At 40.9% G+C, this 14,705-nt stretch overlaps 1 protein-coding gene and 1 long non-coding RNA gene across 6 annotated transcripts in view; one reads left to right on the top strand and one right to left on the bottom strand.

The window, feature by feature from the left end:
- Positions 1–9,831, bottom strand: part of ANO5 (anoctamin 5) — a 106,336-nt gene extending 96,505 nt beyond the window's left edge. For 4 of the 5 annotated variants that reach the window (XM_047692440.1, XM_047692441.1, XM_047692442.1 and 1 more), the window contains exon 1: positions 8,922–9,449. In XM_047692440.1, coding sequence (XP_047548396.1) covers positions 8,922–8,961 — 40 coding nt within the window. In that variant the 5' untranslated portion in view covers positions 8,962–9,449. Of the gene's footprint in view, positions 1–8,921; positions 9,450–9,512 lie in introns of those variants that run through there. The other variant, XM_047692444.1, reaches the window with a different exon arrangement.
- Positions 8,417–13,068, top strand: LOC125079078 (uncharacterized). The gene is made up of 3 exons (XR_007121037.1): positions 8,417–9,021; positions 10,197–10,344; positions 12,610–13,068. It is a non-coding gene; the product is annotated as an uncharacterized LOC125079078 (long non-coding RNA).
- Positions 13,069–14,705: the final 1,637 nt, after the last annotated feature.

The raw sequence follows: 14,705 nt of genomic DNA, 5'->3' as shown, positions 1-14,705 counted from the left end.
CCTCTTAGTTTTCACTGTGTGAGATTTAATATTCTGTCAGCGTGGTCTCCTGGAATTGAACCAAACTGTCTGCAAGGAAAGCACTGAAGGACACCACCAGTTCTAACCAGGCCAAATGACTTTCCTCATACACATGAGTATCTTTGTGATAGTTATGTGTTAAGTCATTTGGGCTGAAATACATCCTCGAATAAGTTTCTGATGCTAAAAAAATTAAACATAGAAGATTTTTATTCTCTAGTGATTCTACACTGGAGAAACACTGAAAAATACTTTTCAAGTCAAAACCTTCCTATATAAAAACATTTTTTTGAGAAAATCACAATAGGAATGGAATAAAGGGCCATCCACAGTAACTCTAACCTTGGGAAGTGTTCACATATTTTCTAAAAATATAGAAAATACAAATCTACCACTTGTATACCCCTTTTCTTTCTTTTTTCTTTCTTTTTTTCTGTCCTTTCCCCATTTTTTTATTGTGTAAAATATAGATAACAAACTTTACTATCTAACCATTTTTAAGTGTATTGTTCAAAGGTATTAAATATATTCATAATATTGAGCAACCATCACCACCATCTATCTCCAGAACTAAATTTTATAAAACTGAAACACAATACCCATTAACAATAACTCCTCATTCTCCTCTCCTCCAGTCCCTGGCAACTACCATTCTACATTCTATCTCTACAGTCTTGACTACTCTATGTACCTTATAAAAGTGGAATCATACAGAATTTGTCATTATGTGAGTGGTTTATTTCACCTAGCATAATGTCCTCAAGGTTCATCAATGTTGTAGCATATATCCTTCCTTTTTGAGGCTACATAATATTCTACTGTATGTGTATACCATCTTTTATTTATCCACTCATCTGTTAATGAACACTTGGACTGTTTCCATATTTTAGCTATTAGGAATAATGCTGCTATCAACATGGCTGTAAAAACATCCCTTTGAGATCCTCCTTTCAATTATTTTGAGCATATACTGAAAAGTGGAATTGCTGGATCATATGGCGATTCAAATTTTAGTTTTCTGAGGAACTGCCCTATTGTTTTCCACAGCAACTCTACCATTATACATTCTCACCAACAGTCCTTAAGATTCTAATGACTCCACATTCTCAACAAATCCTTTTACTTCTTTGTTTTTTTGATAGTGGCCATTTTAATGGCTTTGAGGCGGTAGCTCATGTTAGTTTTGATTTGCACTTTGCTAATGATTTTGCTATTGAGCATCTTTTCATGTTCTTATTGGCCAATTTTATATTTTTATGTATGTGTATCCAAATCCTTTGCCTGTTTTTTAACCAGAATTTTTTTTATTGTTGAGTTTCAGGAGCTCCTTATATATTCCGAATCAGATATATGATTTGGAAACATTTTCTCCCACTCTGTGGTTTGCTTTTTTAGACTGTTTATAGTATCTTTTGATGCACAATTTTTTTTTCATATTCATGAGGTCATTTTGTCTCTTTCTTTTCTTGCATGTGCATTTGGTGTCACACTGCCAAATCCAACATTATGAAACTCGCTCTCTTTTCTTCTAAGAGGTTGATAGCTTTAGGTCTTACATTTAAGTTTGATCCATTTTGAGTTAACTTTTGTATATGGTGGTGGTAAGGGTCCAATTTCATTCTTTTGTATGTGGGTATCCAAATTTCCCAGCACCATCTGATGAAAAAACTGTCCTTTCCCCAGAAGTCACTTGATCATATATGTGAGAATTTGTTTCTGGGCTTTCTATTCTATTCCATTGGTCTATGTCTGTCTTCATGCCAGTTCCACACTGTTTTTATTACTGTAGCTCTGTGGTAAGTTTAGAAATCAGGAAGTGTGAATCTTCCAGCTTTATTCTTTTTTTTTTTTTTAAGATTTTATTTATTTATTTGACAGACAGAGATCACAAATAAGCAGACAGACAGGCAGAGAAGGGGAAGCAGGCTCCCTGCTAAGCAGAGAGCCTGATGTGGGGCTCGATGCCAGGACCCTGGGATCATGACCAGAGCTGAAGGCAGAGGCTTTAACCCACTGAGCCACCCAGGTGCCCCTTATTCTTCTGTTTTAAGATTGATTGTCTATTCAGCATTCATTGAGAGTTCATATGAATTTTAGGATGTCTTTTTCTATTTCTGCAAAAAACATCATTGGAATTTTAATAGGGACTGCACTATATCTATAGATCACTCTGGTTAGTATTGACATCTTATTAAGTCTTCCAATCTATGAACATGATTTATGTTTGCATTTTAAAAATTTTTTTTCAGGAGTGTTTTATAGTTTTATTTATATAAGTCTTTCAATCTTTGGTTATTCTTAAATATTGTTCTTTTCCAGTGTTACATTAGTTTCAGGTATACAATATAAAATTTCAACAGTTCCATACATCTCCCAGTGTTCATCACAAGTGCACTCCTGGATTAAAGACCCAAATGTCAGAACTGAAACCACAAAAATCCTGGAAGGCAGTAACTTTTTTGACATTAGCTGTAGCAACCTTTTTGTTGATATGTCTCTTATTCTGTAAATAGGATTGTTTTCCCAATTTCCTTTTCAGATTGTTCATTGTTAGTGTACAAAACTGCAACTGTATTTTTGTGTAGTGACTTTGTATTCTGCTTTTATCAATGCATTATAGGTTCTAAGAGGTTTTTGGGGGTACTTTTTTAGGGTTTTCTACATATAAGATCATATCATCTGTGAATAGAGAGAATTTTAATTGTTCTTTTCCAATGTGGATGCCTTTTATTTCTTTTTCTTGCCAAATAGTCTGGTGAGAACTTCTAATACTATTTTTAATAGAACAGGTAAAAATGGAAATCCTTAGTAAATAACAACAGACATAACTCACATAAACAAAAGCTCTTTGAGGTTCCTAATAATTGTTTAAAGTATGAAGAGAGATCCTGAGATCAAAAAGTTTGAGATGTGCTATCTTAGGTATACTCAAAAGAAATACAGGCATTATGGGAATGTACAAGAATGTCCATAAAAGTATTGCTGGGAATATCATCTCAATATCTTCATGCTGGGAATCATCTCAAATATCCAGAAATAGTGAAATGGATAAATACAAGTATGTGATATTATAGCCAATAATATATATAATAATACTAGGTATTGTATCTAGTAACAAAATTGAATGAATTTCAATTATATGCAAAAAGATGGATAAATCTCCAAAAAATATTATTTAGCAAAAAAAAGGGGGGGGGCAGAAACTTTAATATTTCACTTACATAAAGTTAATTATGCAAAACCCAAGTATGTTACTTAAGGATGAATACTTAAAGGCAGATATTGTTTAGAGACAATTCTCTGTGGGTCTCTCATGTTTCTGTGTTTCTTGCAAGTGAGACATTGACTGCCCTCTGTTCTGGATTATCTTTTAAAGGATCCTGGGTGAGTGAACACCTTGGAAGATACAGCATCTCCTTCTGTAGCAAAGAGCAGGTTTGCTCACATCTGGGACTACTGCAGTGGTGTCTTCCTCCAGAGCAAACAGAAGGCATAATTACTGACTAGAACAAAAGGCTCAAGTTCCTTAACTTGAGACTGCTCTCCTGTATTACAACCCACCACATACGCAGGTATTTTCTGGGTCTCTTTGAGTTGATTTTTGGCAACTTGGGCCCAAGAAATGGGAAGAAAATCCTGCTACTCGGGCTACTGTGAATGCTGTGAGTAATAAACTGTCCTTTGTCTCTGATCCATGTGTCTTATATCTTCTACCAGTATGCATGAAACTGTAATGGGATATTCTGTTAACTTCCAGCTTCAGACCTTTAACAGTTCTCAATATTGGATCATTAACGTAACAATGATAATAATGTGATAATAGCTAACATGTGTTGATTCTCCATTGTTAAGAAGTTTCAGTTCTGCAGAGGAAGCAGACCAAAACTTGAGATAAATGCTATAAACAGAGCTGGGCAGGAGAGTAGTTTAGATATGAGAAATTCAAAAAATCTCTCTGAGGCAGGAATATATACACTAAGATCTGAAAGTTGAGCACACATCGCTTCTCAGCCTTTTGGCTAAGATCAAGTATGAGAGTTGAGCACATTCAAGCCGTATGAGAACACATAAATTCTGGAAGGCAGGAATGGTTTTGACGTGTTCAAAGAAGCGAAGGTCAAGCTGGAGATGAGGAGGTGAGGTTGAGGGGCAGGACAGAACAGAGAGGCACAGAGTTGGGGACAGTTTGTGGAAGACTCTGTATACCTGGATTTTTTTTTTTTTCTAAGTAAAATAGCCACAAAAGAATTTTGTTGTTGTTGTTGTTGTTGTTGTTTTTAAGTAGACTCCAAGCTCAGGGTAGAGCTCAATGCAGGGGCTTCAACTCATGACCCTGAGATCAAGACCTGGGCTGAGATCAAGAGTCAGATGCTGAACCAATGGAACCACCAGGTCCCCCCACAAAAAAAACTTTTAAGTCATATATATTTTTACACTGTATGGAAAGCACAGGTCCCTCAGTGAAGAATGGGTTAAAAGGAAGGCACAGGGATGGACCAAAGAGACAAATTAGGAGTTGCTGCAGTAAACCAGTAAACCAGGAAGAAGGTGTGGCTGTCTCTGCTGCAGTGGGGGCAAGTGTGTGTGAAAACACATCAATGACTCACAGATACTTATGTAAACATTTGAAATAAACTGCTGTCAAATTTCAGACGTACAAGTTGAGGACCCTCCTAGGCTTGAGCAATTTGAGAAGATTCTATTTAATAAAATGGGTAAGATTGTTAACGGTGGGCAAATACAGGAGAGGCTGCCACTGGCTGCCCAGAAGTATCCTTTCTCCACCTTCCTCTTCACTAATAAAATGCTAATTACTGGTGAAGCAATGTGCTCTAGCAAAACCAAAACCAAAACAAAACGCACATATCCCAGCCTTCCTTGCATAAACTGAAATTTATATGCATAAATTGAAAGCCTCCAAGTATCATATACATGGGATTAATGTCCACCTCATCCGGTCTGTGCAAGCATTAAATGAGATAACGCATGTGAAGTGTTTCATGCAGCTATGAGGGTGCAGAGGTCAATGAATCTAAGTTATTTTTATTGATATTGTTATTATTATTAGGATATATTCTGTTACTGATTTTTCAAATCTTAAATTCTTTGAGACAAGTTTGAGAGTGTCAGAATAAAGACAAAAGAATTTCCTTGGTATTCAGATCTCTTTTTGTTGCAGGGCCTGCTATTAAAAAGTCAATAGTTGGGACACCTGGGTGGCTCAGTTGGTTAAGCAGCTGCCTTCGGCTCAGGTCATGATTCCAGCGTCCTGGGATCGAGTCCTGCATCAGGCTCCTTGCTCAGCAGGGAGCCTGCTTCTCCCTCTGCCTCTGCCTGCCATTCTGTCTGCCTGTGCTCGCTCTCTCTCCCTCTCTCTCTGACAAATAAATAAAATCTTTAAAAAGTCAATAGCAAAAGCAATAGCAAAGCACAAAAACTAAACTGTGGCTATAGCTATATCATTTAACTTTTCCAAGTGCAGGCTTTCTCATCTAAAAGACTAAAAGTATAAATAAAAATTATTTAAAAGATATAAAACATAGTCCAGCACCATCACCAAAATGTTTTACCCATGAGTACTTTCTAGATGTAGAGCTCAAAATTACCCAATATGGTGACCACCTTTCACTGGATTTTTTGAATGAGAAAAAAACCAATCTAGCAAACTCTTATAATAAGTACACAAAAAATAGAATTCCAAGGGATACATGCTTTGTCTTTCAATGTAGGGTACTTGAATTCTGACTTAGGAGAGGCTTTTATTTTCTTGAGAACAAAAAGAGTCATTATGCACAAGAATTGTTCGGAATACAGAGGGAAGAAGTGCAAACCTTAAGTTAGGATTATAGAGTATTTTGGAATTCTGTTTTTTAGAAGAGAGAGTTGAAAAACTGAAAGCACTAACCCTTCCTTCTCCTTAGCATTTTTGCTGCATTTAACATAAAACAACTCATAGAAACAAAACATTTTCAAGTTGCTATCTGAGCTGGATGCAGTGTGTTTATTTGAGAATGTGGAAAAGGGAGAACACAGCTCCTCCAGGTTATTTCCAACCCCTACTAATTCTCTTACCCATTTCCCTTTCAACTTGCTTTCCTTCCTTAGAACTAGCAACTCTCTTCTTCCTTAACTATTGCTCATTTTTCACACTGTATCCTTCCTGACATTCTCCTTTCAGTGCTGGCCTGAAACCTCCTCCTTTGTCCCCTGTGTTTGTCTCCTTCCTGCTCCCCCCCCCAATGGTGCCCTCTCTGAGTACCCAGCCCAATTACATCACCCTTTGTGAGAGGGCAAGCCCCCAGAGCCAGGTGGGACACACTTTGTAAACTCTCCCCTTTTTTGAAAACCAGAAAGATTAGAAAAAAAACAGATATATTTCCTCACACACTGTGCTCTCTCTCACACATAGTGCACACTAGCTCTGTCTCTCTGACACACACATGCACAATCAGATGCTCGCACATGCCAGAGACACAAACTGTCACACTCACTCACAAAGTATGAAGTTGTCATAATTACACATAATCACCAAACCTTTGTCAAAACAAACATATCTGAGGCAGGTTGTGAAGCCAACAACTCTTAAATCAGCCTCTTGTCATTTCTCCAGCATCCTCTAAAATCAGTAGAAATAATTACACTCTTCCTATGGGCTTAAAACCAGAGATATAAAAGGTTTAACATCAAATGCTATGGAGAATCATAAAATATGAGCAAAAGTAAAGCCAACCCAAAGACTGGGCTTTGAGTTTTCTCTGAAAGCACATTGCTAAGAATACACACTCCAACAAACCCTGAGCCCAAAAATAGCCCTTGCATTTACCAAATAATCTTCTCAGTTTACACCTCTTCCAGCAGCCTAAAACAAAATGCATACACTCAAATATTCACAATCCTAAAAGAAGGGTGGTTTGGCTAAATACAATGCTTAAAGCAGTTGTAAAGATTCAAGCAACTTTACATTCAACTTTACTTGTGTCTTTTCTAATGTTAAACCCTTAAAACTGTCTTTTGCCATGTTGAATGTGTCATAAACTAAATAAAGAATGAATACTTCAAATCACAACTTCCTTACAATGTCAAGCAGTCAATAGTTCAATTTCAGCAACACTGACATTTTACCAGCAGTATCTGTTTACGAACTATTTAAACATTGTTATACTTGGGGTGCCTGGATGGCAAGGTTGGTTAAGTGACCAACTCTTGGTTTCCAGTCAGGTCATGATCTCAGGGTCCTGAGATTGAGCCCTGAATCGGGCTCAATGCTCAGTGCAGAGTTTGAGGTTCTCTCTCCCTCCCCTCTGCCCCTCTCACTCATTCTCTCTCTCTCTCACAAAAGGAAATAAATAAATCATTTAAAAGTACACACGCAAACACACATATACACATATATATTTACTCATTGCCTTTACAATTCAGTTTAAAAATTATTAGATAGTGGGAAAAGAGCTAACTGGATAAAATTGATTGCTTATGTATTCAATTTTGAAGAAAATAAACAAAGAAAACATAACAAATCCTAGAAACACCTCATTAACTATTATGTCTAAAAGGTAAAATGTTAGCATTCTGTCTCTAGGAAAAAACGTGTGTTCATGCAAAAACTTGTCCATGAATTTCAGAGCAGCATTATCTGTGGTGATGGGAAAAAAAGGTACAACCCAATTTTCCACCAACTGATGACTAGATAAAATGTGGTATGTCTATAATGATGGAGTAGTACATCACAATAAAAAGGAAGGAGGCAAATTACAACACAGATGAACTTCAGAAACATTATGGTGAGAGACAGAAAACAGTTACAAAAGACCACACAATGTAAGAGTCTGTTTTTTAGGAAGTGTCCGGAATAGGTACATTTGGACAGTAAACAGATTAATAACTGCCTAGAACTAAGTGTAGGAAGTAGGGGGATGGGGAGTGACAGCTAAGGTTTCTATTGGCTAAGGTTTCTATTTGAGGAGATGATTGCAAAACCGTAAATACACTAAAAAGCACCGATTGTACACTTCAAATAGATGACTTACGGTATCTAAATTACATCTCAATAAAATTGTTAAGAAAAGAGAGGAGGACTCAATAATGCACTGTATTTCTTGGTGACTCTGAAGACTCAATAATAAGGCCTACTTGGATGTTTTATCACTTAAAAAAACTGTTTCCATGTTCAGTCCTAATACCAAACAAGACATGAAAAGAGAGTGTCTCCGAGAGTCCTGGAGATAGTCCCAAAAACATACGTGCATTCTTAGGCATATGTGTGTACTGAAAAAGATCCACAGAACATAGGTCTGTGCAACGGCCTTAGCAAACAATGAACATATATTTCTCAACGGAACTGAAGATTCAGTGAAAGCCAGTAAAACAGCAGCGTTTCCAGGTGCACAAGAATCTCAAGCCCATGGACCGTAGGGGTCTGCCCCTCGCGTAATTACCAAGGATCTCGCAGCTTGATCAGTAATTGGCAAATGAAGAGAGGCAGAAGAACTCAAGGGCTAGCTCCGTACACCGGGGACCGCTGTCACACATCCAAACCGCGGCTCCGCGTGGGAATCTGAGGCCAGAGCGCCGCAGCTCCCGTGGCCAACGCGCTCGCCTCGCCGCCCGCATTAGTCCACCGCCCGGCGGCGCACACTGGAGCAGCACGGCGGTCTCGGAACCTCCGGGGTCACAGGACGCAGGTCCCAGGCTAGCGCGAGCGGCAGGGGAAATCACCGTCCGCTGACACCCAGCCACCCGCCGGGGTTAGGGACTGTGCGTCTTGCAGCCGCTGTCTCGCGCAGGGCACGCCACCCCGAGAACGTCCCCGGGATCCAGGCCGCAGGGCCGCCAACGTCCCCCGGGGTCCCCGCGCGCCCAGCCCGGCCCTCCCCCGCGCCACTGAGTCCGCCGGCTCCTACCTTCCTCCTGCACCATCTCCAGGACATCTGGATCGCCCATCTTGGCCAGCTCGTTAATGACACTGACCGAGTGGCGGCAGATGGGCCACTGCGACTGGAGGTGAGGTCTGGGGTAGACGTTGAATCGAACCGTGGCCCGCTGGCTTTGCTGCCCCGACACCCAGTTGCCCAAGTTTTCGTCAGTCTTCACTTTGAGGACCTCCCTCGGCTCGGTCCCCACCAGCGTCGGGTTCTTCAGCCAGTTGGGCTTCTTCTCCAGCTTGTACTTACTCTGGAACGGCCTCGCGCCCTTGGCCTTGCGCTTCACCTCCCTCTCCCGGTAGCGCTCCTGGGTGCCCTCCCAGTACCGTTCCCGGAGCTTCCTGGGCCCCGGGACGCCCAGGCTCCACAACTCCTCCTCTGGGCTGCTGATACTCACGGCCTCCCGGGACTGCCCCTCGGCTTCCACCCGGTCCCTTTCTCCCCGCCCCTCTCCGCCGCTCCCTCCCTCCAGCCCCGCCGCCGCCCCTCCCCCGGGGGCCGCCCTCTCCCCGCCCCTCGCCTCAGAGGGTTCCCACCGCGCCCGCCCTTCTCTGCTCCCGCCGCCTGAGCCCGTGGGCCTCGGCTCCTTCGCCTCCTCGGTGTCCGTCGCCTCCGGGACCCCCGGGGGCTCCGCCGCCTCCCGGCTCTGTTGGCCGCTCAGCCCCATCAACAGGTCTCGCTGGTCCCCTTCTACCCGGTTGGCCCACACCCGAGACTGCTGTCCCTCCTCGGCTGCCTCCTCCCATCTCTCCGAACCCTGCTTCTCCGGTCTCCGCCGACCGGCCGGGTCCTCCTCTTCCATCTGCCCAGCCCTCCGCCTTCCGCGGGTGGCACTCGGTGGGAACCCCCTCCCAGTTGAGGAGTTATTTTTTGTCGGGGGAGGAAAAGCCCCCTTCCCTTAAGGGGGCTCCTGCCTTAAGCACGGCGCGTGGGCGGGTCTCCGTAGCCCGCAGCCCCTCCCTCCCCGCCTCTGCCACCTGTCGCGCGACTCTTCAATTTTCTCCCTGGGGCCTCTTTCCTGGGCCTAAACCAATCTCTCTAATATAGTTGGGGGCAAGTGCAGAGGTTTTTTTGTTATCGTTGTTGTTGTTTTACCTGAGTCCGAATTCAGCCAATGCCCCTTACAAGTTGGACGGCATTGGGCTCGTTTCTAGAAGCCTCATTTTGAAAATAAGAACAGCAGCGCTCACCTCCCAGAGCGCTGTGAGGAGTGTAGAGAGGTAGTGCAATGTGCTAACACTTAGCTGCTCTCAGAACTCAGCCACAGGACATTGAGCCCTGCTCCACCGGCACCTTACTGCCTTGAGCGGAGGAAATGGTCCCCCTCTTCACAGCCTCCTCTGCACTGGTTCTGTGTGGCTGAGACTCTATCAACTGCCAGCTCCCCAATACTTACTTGGAGGTAAGAATCACCGTGCTAGGAGGGGAACTAGAGGAGTGCGGGTGAACTGAGGGTGCGGTAGTGGTCTGAGCGGAAAGCCTTGACGATGTTGAAAAGGGAGTGACGGAGTTTGGAGCTGGGATGGGGTGATTTAAGAATAAGGAGGAGGAAGGGCGCCTGGGTGGCTCAGTGGGTTAAACCTCTTATTCCGTGGTGGTCCTGGGATTAAGCCACATGGGCTCCCTGCTCAGTGTGGAGGCTGCTTCTTTCTCACGCGCTCCCTCTGTGCTCTGTCTCTCTAATAACAAATAAAATCTTACACACACACACAAACACACACAACACCTCTAAAAAAAGAAGAAGAAGGAAAGTCAGAGATGACAGGGAAAACCTGACCTTTCTTCATTTTCAAGCTATTCTTTTTTTTTTTTTTTTTTCTATTGACATTTTGGAACTGAGAATTACCTTTTACAGGTGAGGAAACAGGCCCAGAAAGAAATGTTTTAGTGTAGGTCTTGGTTAACTGTGGAACTGAAAATCTTTTTTCTTTCTTTCTTTTTTTTTTTTTTTTTTGGTCTCTTTTTCTTCTCTCTTCTTTCATTTTCTTTTTCTTTCTTCTTTCCTTCCTCTACTCCATTCTTTCCTTTTCTATACCATGCTATCCGTTCCCTATTTAAACTTCTAGGAATGGCATCAGTTCTGGTCAAGTGAATTGAGACTAGAGGCTATTCCTTACTGGATGCATTTTGAAATTGTGTTTGAAATATGAATGTAGGAGTACCTGGGTGGCGCAGCGGTTAAGCCTCTGCCTTCAGCTCACGTCATGATCCCAGGGTCCTGGGATCCAGCACAGCATGGGGCTCTCTGCTCAGCAGGGAGCCTGCTCCCCGCTCCCCCTTCTTTCTCTACCTGCCTCTCTGCCTACTTGTGATCTCTCTCTGTCAAATAAATAAATAAAATCTAAAAAAAAAACAAGAAAAAAGAAAAAAAAGAAATACGAATGTACATAGGTTAAGCAATAGTCTTAAATGTGATCATAATAAATCACTAGTTATGATATGAGTGTTTAGTTTTTGCCCCTTGATTATTAATAACTCTTTGATTCCAATAAGATGTGGAACAACGTGATTTATTTCTTGTTCTTCCTGTATACCAGTCCTCTGCTGGGTGCTGTGGATATGTGATTAAGCAGATGACAATAGTCTTTGTTGTACATAGATTAAATAAAAATAAATGCAATAAAGTTATTTTTTATAATTTTATAAAATTATGTTTTATATTTCTTGATTGTCTACCATATTTGAAGTGACACATATGAGAAGACATTTCATATTGATGATTTTGCACAAAAAGTAATTGGACTTTTTGATGGTGTATTTGTTGATATTTTATCAGTTTCTTGTAAACTTTGTTAAAAATTGGAAGGCTCCTTTTGTTCCTTTGATAAAGGTCTTTATCTTACCCACAATTCTTTTAGCTCTTGGAAATTTTCTCTGTATCCTTAACACTGAAATATTTTATGTTGCTTATCCATTTGTAATTTTAGGATCTGTCCATTTCCTCCATTGCTACATCCTACATCTTGTAACAGAATCATCAACCACACATTTCCAGAATTTTGTTCTGAACAATGAATACATGTTCTTTTAATGTAATTGAACACACAGTTAAGTATTGGATTGGGGTCAAAAATTGCCTTTAAGAAAAAAAAAAGTGTCCTTTTTAGCCCTCTAGACGAATTCTGCGTTTGTTTCGAGATTATTTGGTCTTCGTTTCAGTGTTACTACAATCATCAGGTAGTGCTATTTTAAAAAAAAAAATGCCTTTTGTTGATGAGGATTAAGGAATGTACTTATTGTGATGATTAAAATGAAAACTTAAGAGTGCCTAGCTCGTTCAGTCAGAGCAGGTGACTCTTGATCTCAGGGTCATGAGTTTAAGCCCCACACTCGATGTGGAGGTCACTAAAAATAAAAAATAAAAATAAATAAATAACTTGAAAAAATATTTGCTTTTGTTTCTTAGACTAAGGGTGGTATGCAAAGGTATTTAAATAATAATGGAAACATAGCTGTAAAGATATATATAAATGGTGATACTTTGAAAATTAAACTGTTCACTGACAGATCAAAAGAATTATTTGCCAACTGACAGTTGAAAGTATGAATTTGCTATTGGAAAGACACTTCAGGGGTGTCAGTATATAATATGTGAAAGCCTGAGGTGTATGGAAGTGAAATGTATACACTTGAGCAACACTTACATATGAGTAATTTTTTATTCTAGCAACTTGATTGAAGAGCTGGATTTAACTCTGAAGAGGACAAGTTCATGAGCTAGACTCTGGAGACCAGAAAAGGCCTGGGGAAGTCATCTGATGAATTCTCCATTCTCCTGGTATTTCAAGAAAGAATGTGGCACCTCCAGTCCATGTTCTAGATCAGTCTGCTTTCTCGATTTCTCTATATATCATACTTTACTTCCTAGACTAAGTTTCCTTCTTTTGGGCTATTAGGCATTTATTATTTTTTAACTCCTAAAAATTTCATTCATTCTACGTTTAGTTGACCCTCGAACAATACAGGGGTTAGGGGCATCAACCCTCACACAGTCAAAAATCTGCATATAACTTTTGACTTCCCCAAAACTTAAACAATAGCCTATTGATGATCAGAAGCCTTAACAAGGACATAAACAATTAACACATATTTTTTATGTTATATGTGTTACATACTGTATTATTACAATAAAGTAAGAAAATGTTAAAATCATAAGGAAGAGAAAGTGGATTTAATGTTTTTATCAAAAATGACCATGTATAAGTGGATCAAACCTATGGGGCTCAAGGATCAACTATTTTTTTAAATTATGTATTGTTAGTCAGCATACGGTACATCATTAGTTTCTGATGTAGTGTTCCATGATTCATTGTTTGTGTATAACACCCAGTGCTCCATGCAATATGTGTGTTCCTTAATACCTGTCCCTGGGCTAAGCTATCCCCTAGCCCCCTCCCCTCTAAAACCCTCAGTTTGATTCCCGGAGTCCATAGTCTGACATGGTTCATCTCCCCCTCTGATTGCCGCCCCCTTCATTTTTCCCTTCCTTCTGCTAATGTCAGCTGTGTTTTTAATATCACTACAATCCTCATAAAAGAGCATGTTCTAAAGTGTGGAGTTTTGACTCAGGAATCAAAAGACCTACATCCTATCCTTGTCTCTGTTCCTTAATAAGCAGAACAGCACAATGACCTTGAACTGATGACTTTGCTTCTATGAGCCACAGGTCCCCCCCCAATCTGTCAATATAAAAGCTCTTACCCGTTCTGCCCATCTCCCAAAGTTGTGAAGTCAAACAGATGACATGCCTGAAAGGAATTTAGAAAACAAACCTGAGAAAGTTTTATTGACTGACACAAAGTTACAGATTTGCCATTGGGTAGGGGCACTAGTCCTGGGTTGCTTTCCCCCACAAAATGCTGCTTGAACCATCTCCCCAGAATTTCCGGACACTTTCTGACTCCATAAAGATTCCTCACGCTCTACTCCCTGGTTTCAGAGGGTCTGCGTCTCTGTAGTTGCAAAACTTATTTCTTCAAATCTTGGCTTGCTTATGTATGTATGTATGTATGTATGTATGTATGTATGTATGTATGTATTTTAAGGTCCAGGACTTTTACAATGAGCCCTAGTCCTATGTATTAGCACCTTTATCACAGCCTATCATCTTGACTTCTTCCCTCCTAGAAAAACCTCACTTCACGAGCTGGCTTCTGGAACCGTTGTAGTCATCAAAATAATTTAATACTTAGCCCTCATGCACATGCTTGTAAATGCCCAGGATGCCATGTCAGCTCTGCCTTGTTACTGGGAAAATGGCATTGGTTCCCAGACTAAAGAGATCATGGGGAAGGGTCTCAGCAGAATATAAGGAACAAAGGTGTGTTATCCTTTCCCATGCCGGCTTAGGACGGCAACTGAGTTAGAAAGGACTCTACAACGCTTGTAATCCGCCAAAGGCTGTCTATTACACATAAGGGAAAATGTGAATGCCTTTCTTGTCAGTAGGATTGCAAAGCTCTATTTCCATGATCTCGGCCTGGCTACATCTCTGTTATGATTTCCCACTTCTCCCATCACGCTCCCATCACACTCCAGCCAAGACAGCCATGTCTTATTGCTGTTCCTTAAAATAATAAGCACTTACTCATTACTTCCCCGAGCACTTTGCCCTTGCTCTTCTCCCATAAAGATCTTCACTCAGATGCTTGATCTCTTACTCTTACATCATTCAGTTTCTATGCAGATGTCACTTCCTTGGAAAGAACTTTGCCGAGCATCCTAAGGCAACGATCTCACACAACTATATTCTTACCCTGTGTT

The sequence above is a fragment of the Lutra lutra genome, chromosome 10 (genome assembly GCF_902655055.1).
Source record: "Lutra lutra chromosome 10, mLutLut1.2, whole genome shotgun sequence".
Taxonomy (NCBI): domain Eukaryota; kingdom Metazoa; phylum Chordata; class Mammalia; order Carnivora; family Mustelidae; genus Lutra; species Lutra lutra.
This window is presented reverse-complemented; position numbering and strand designations above follow the sequence as displayed.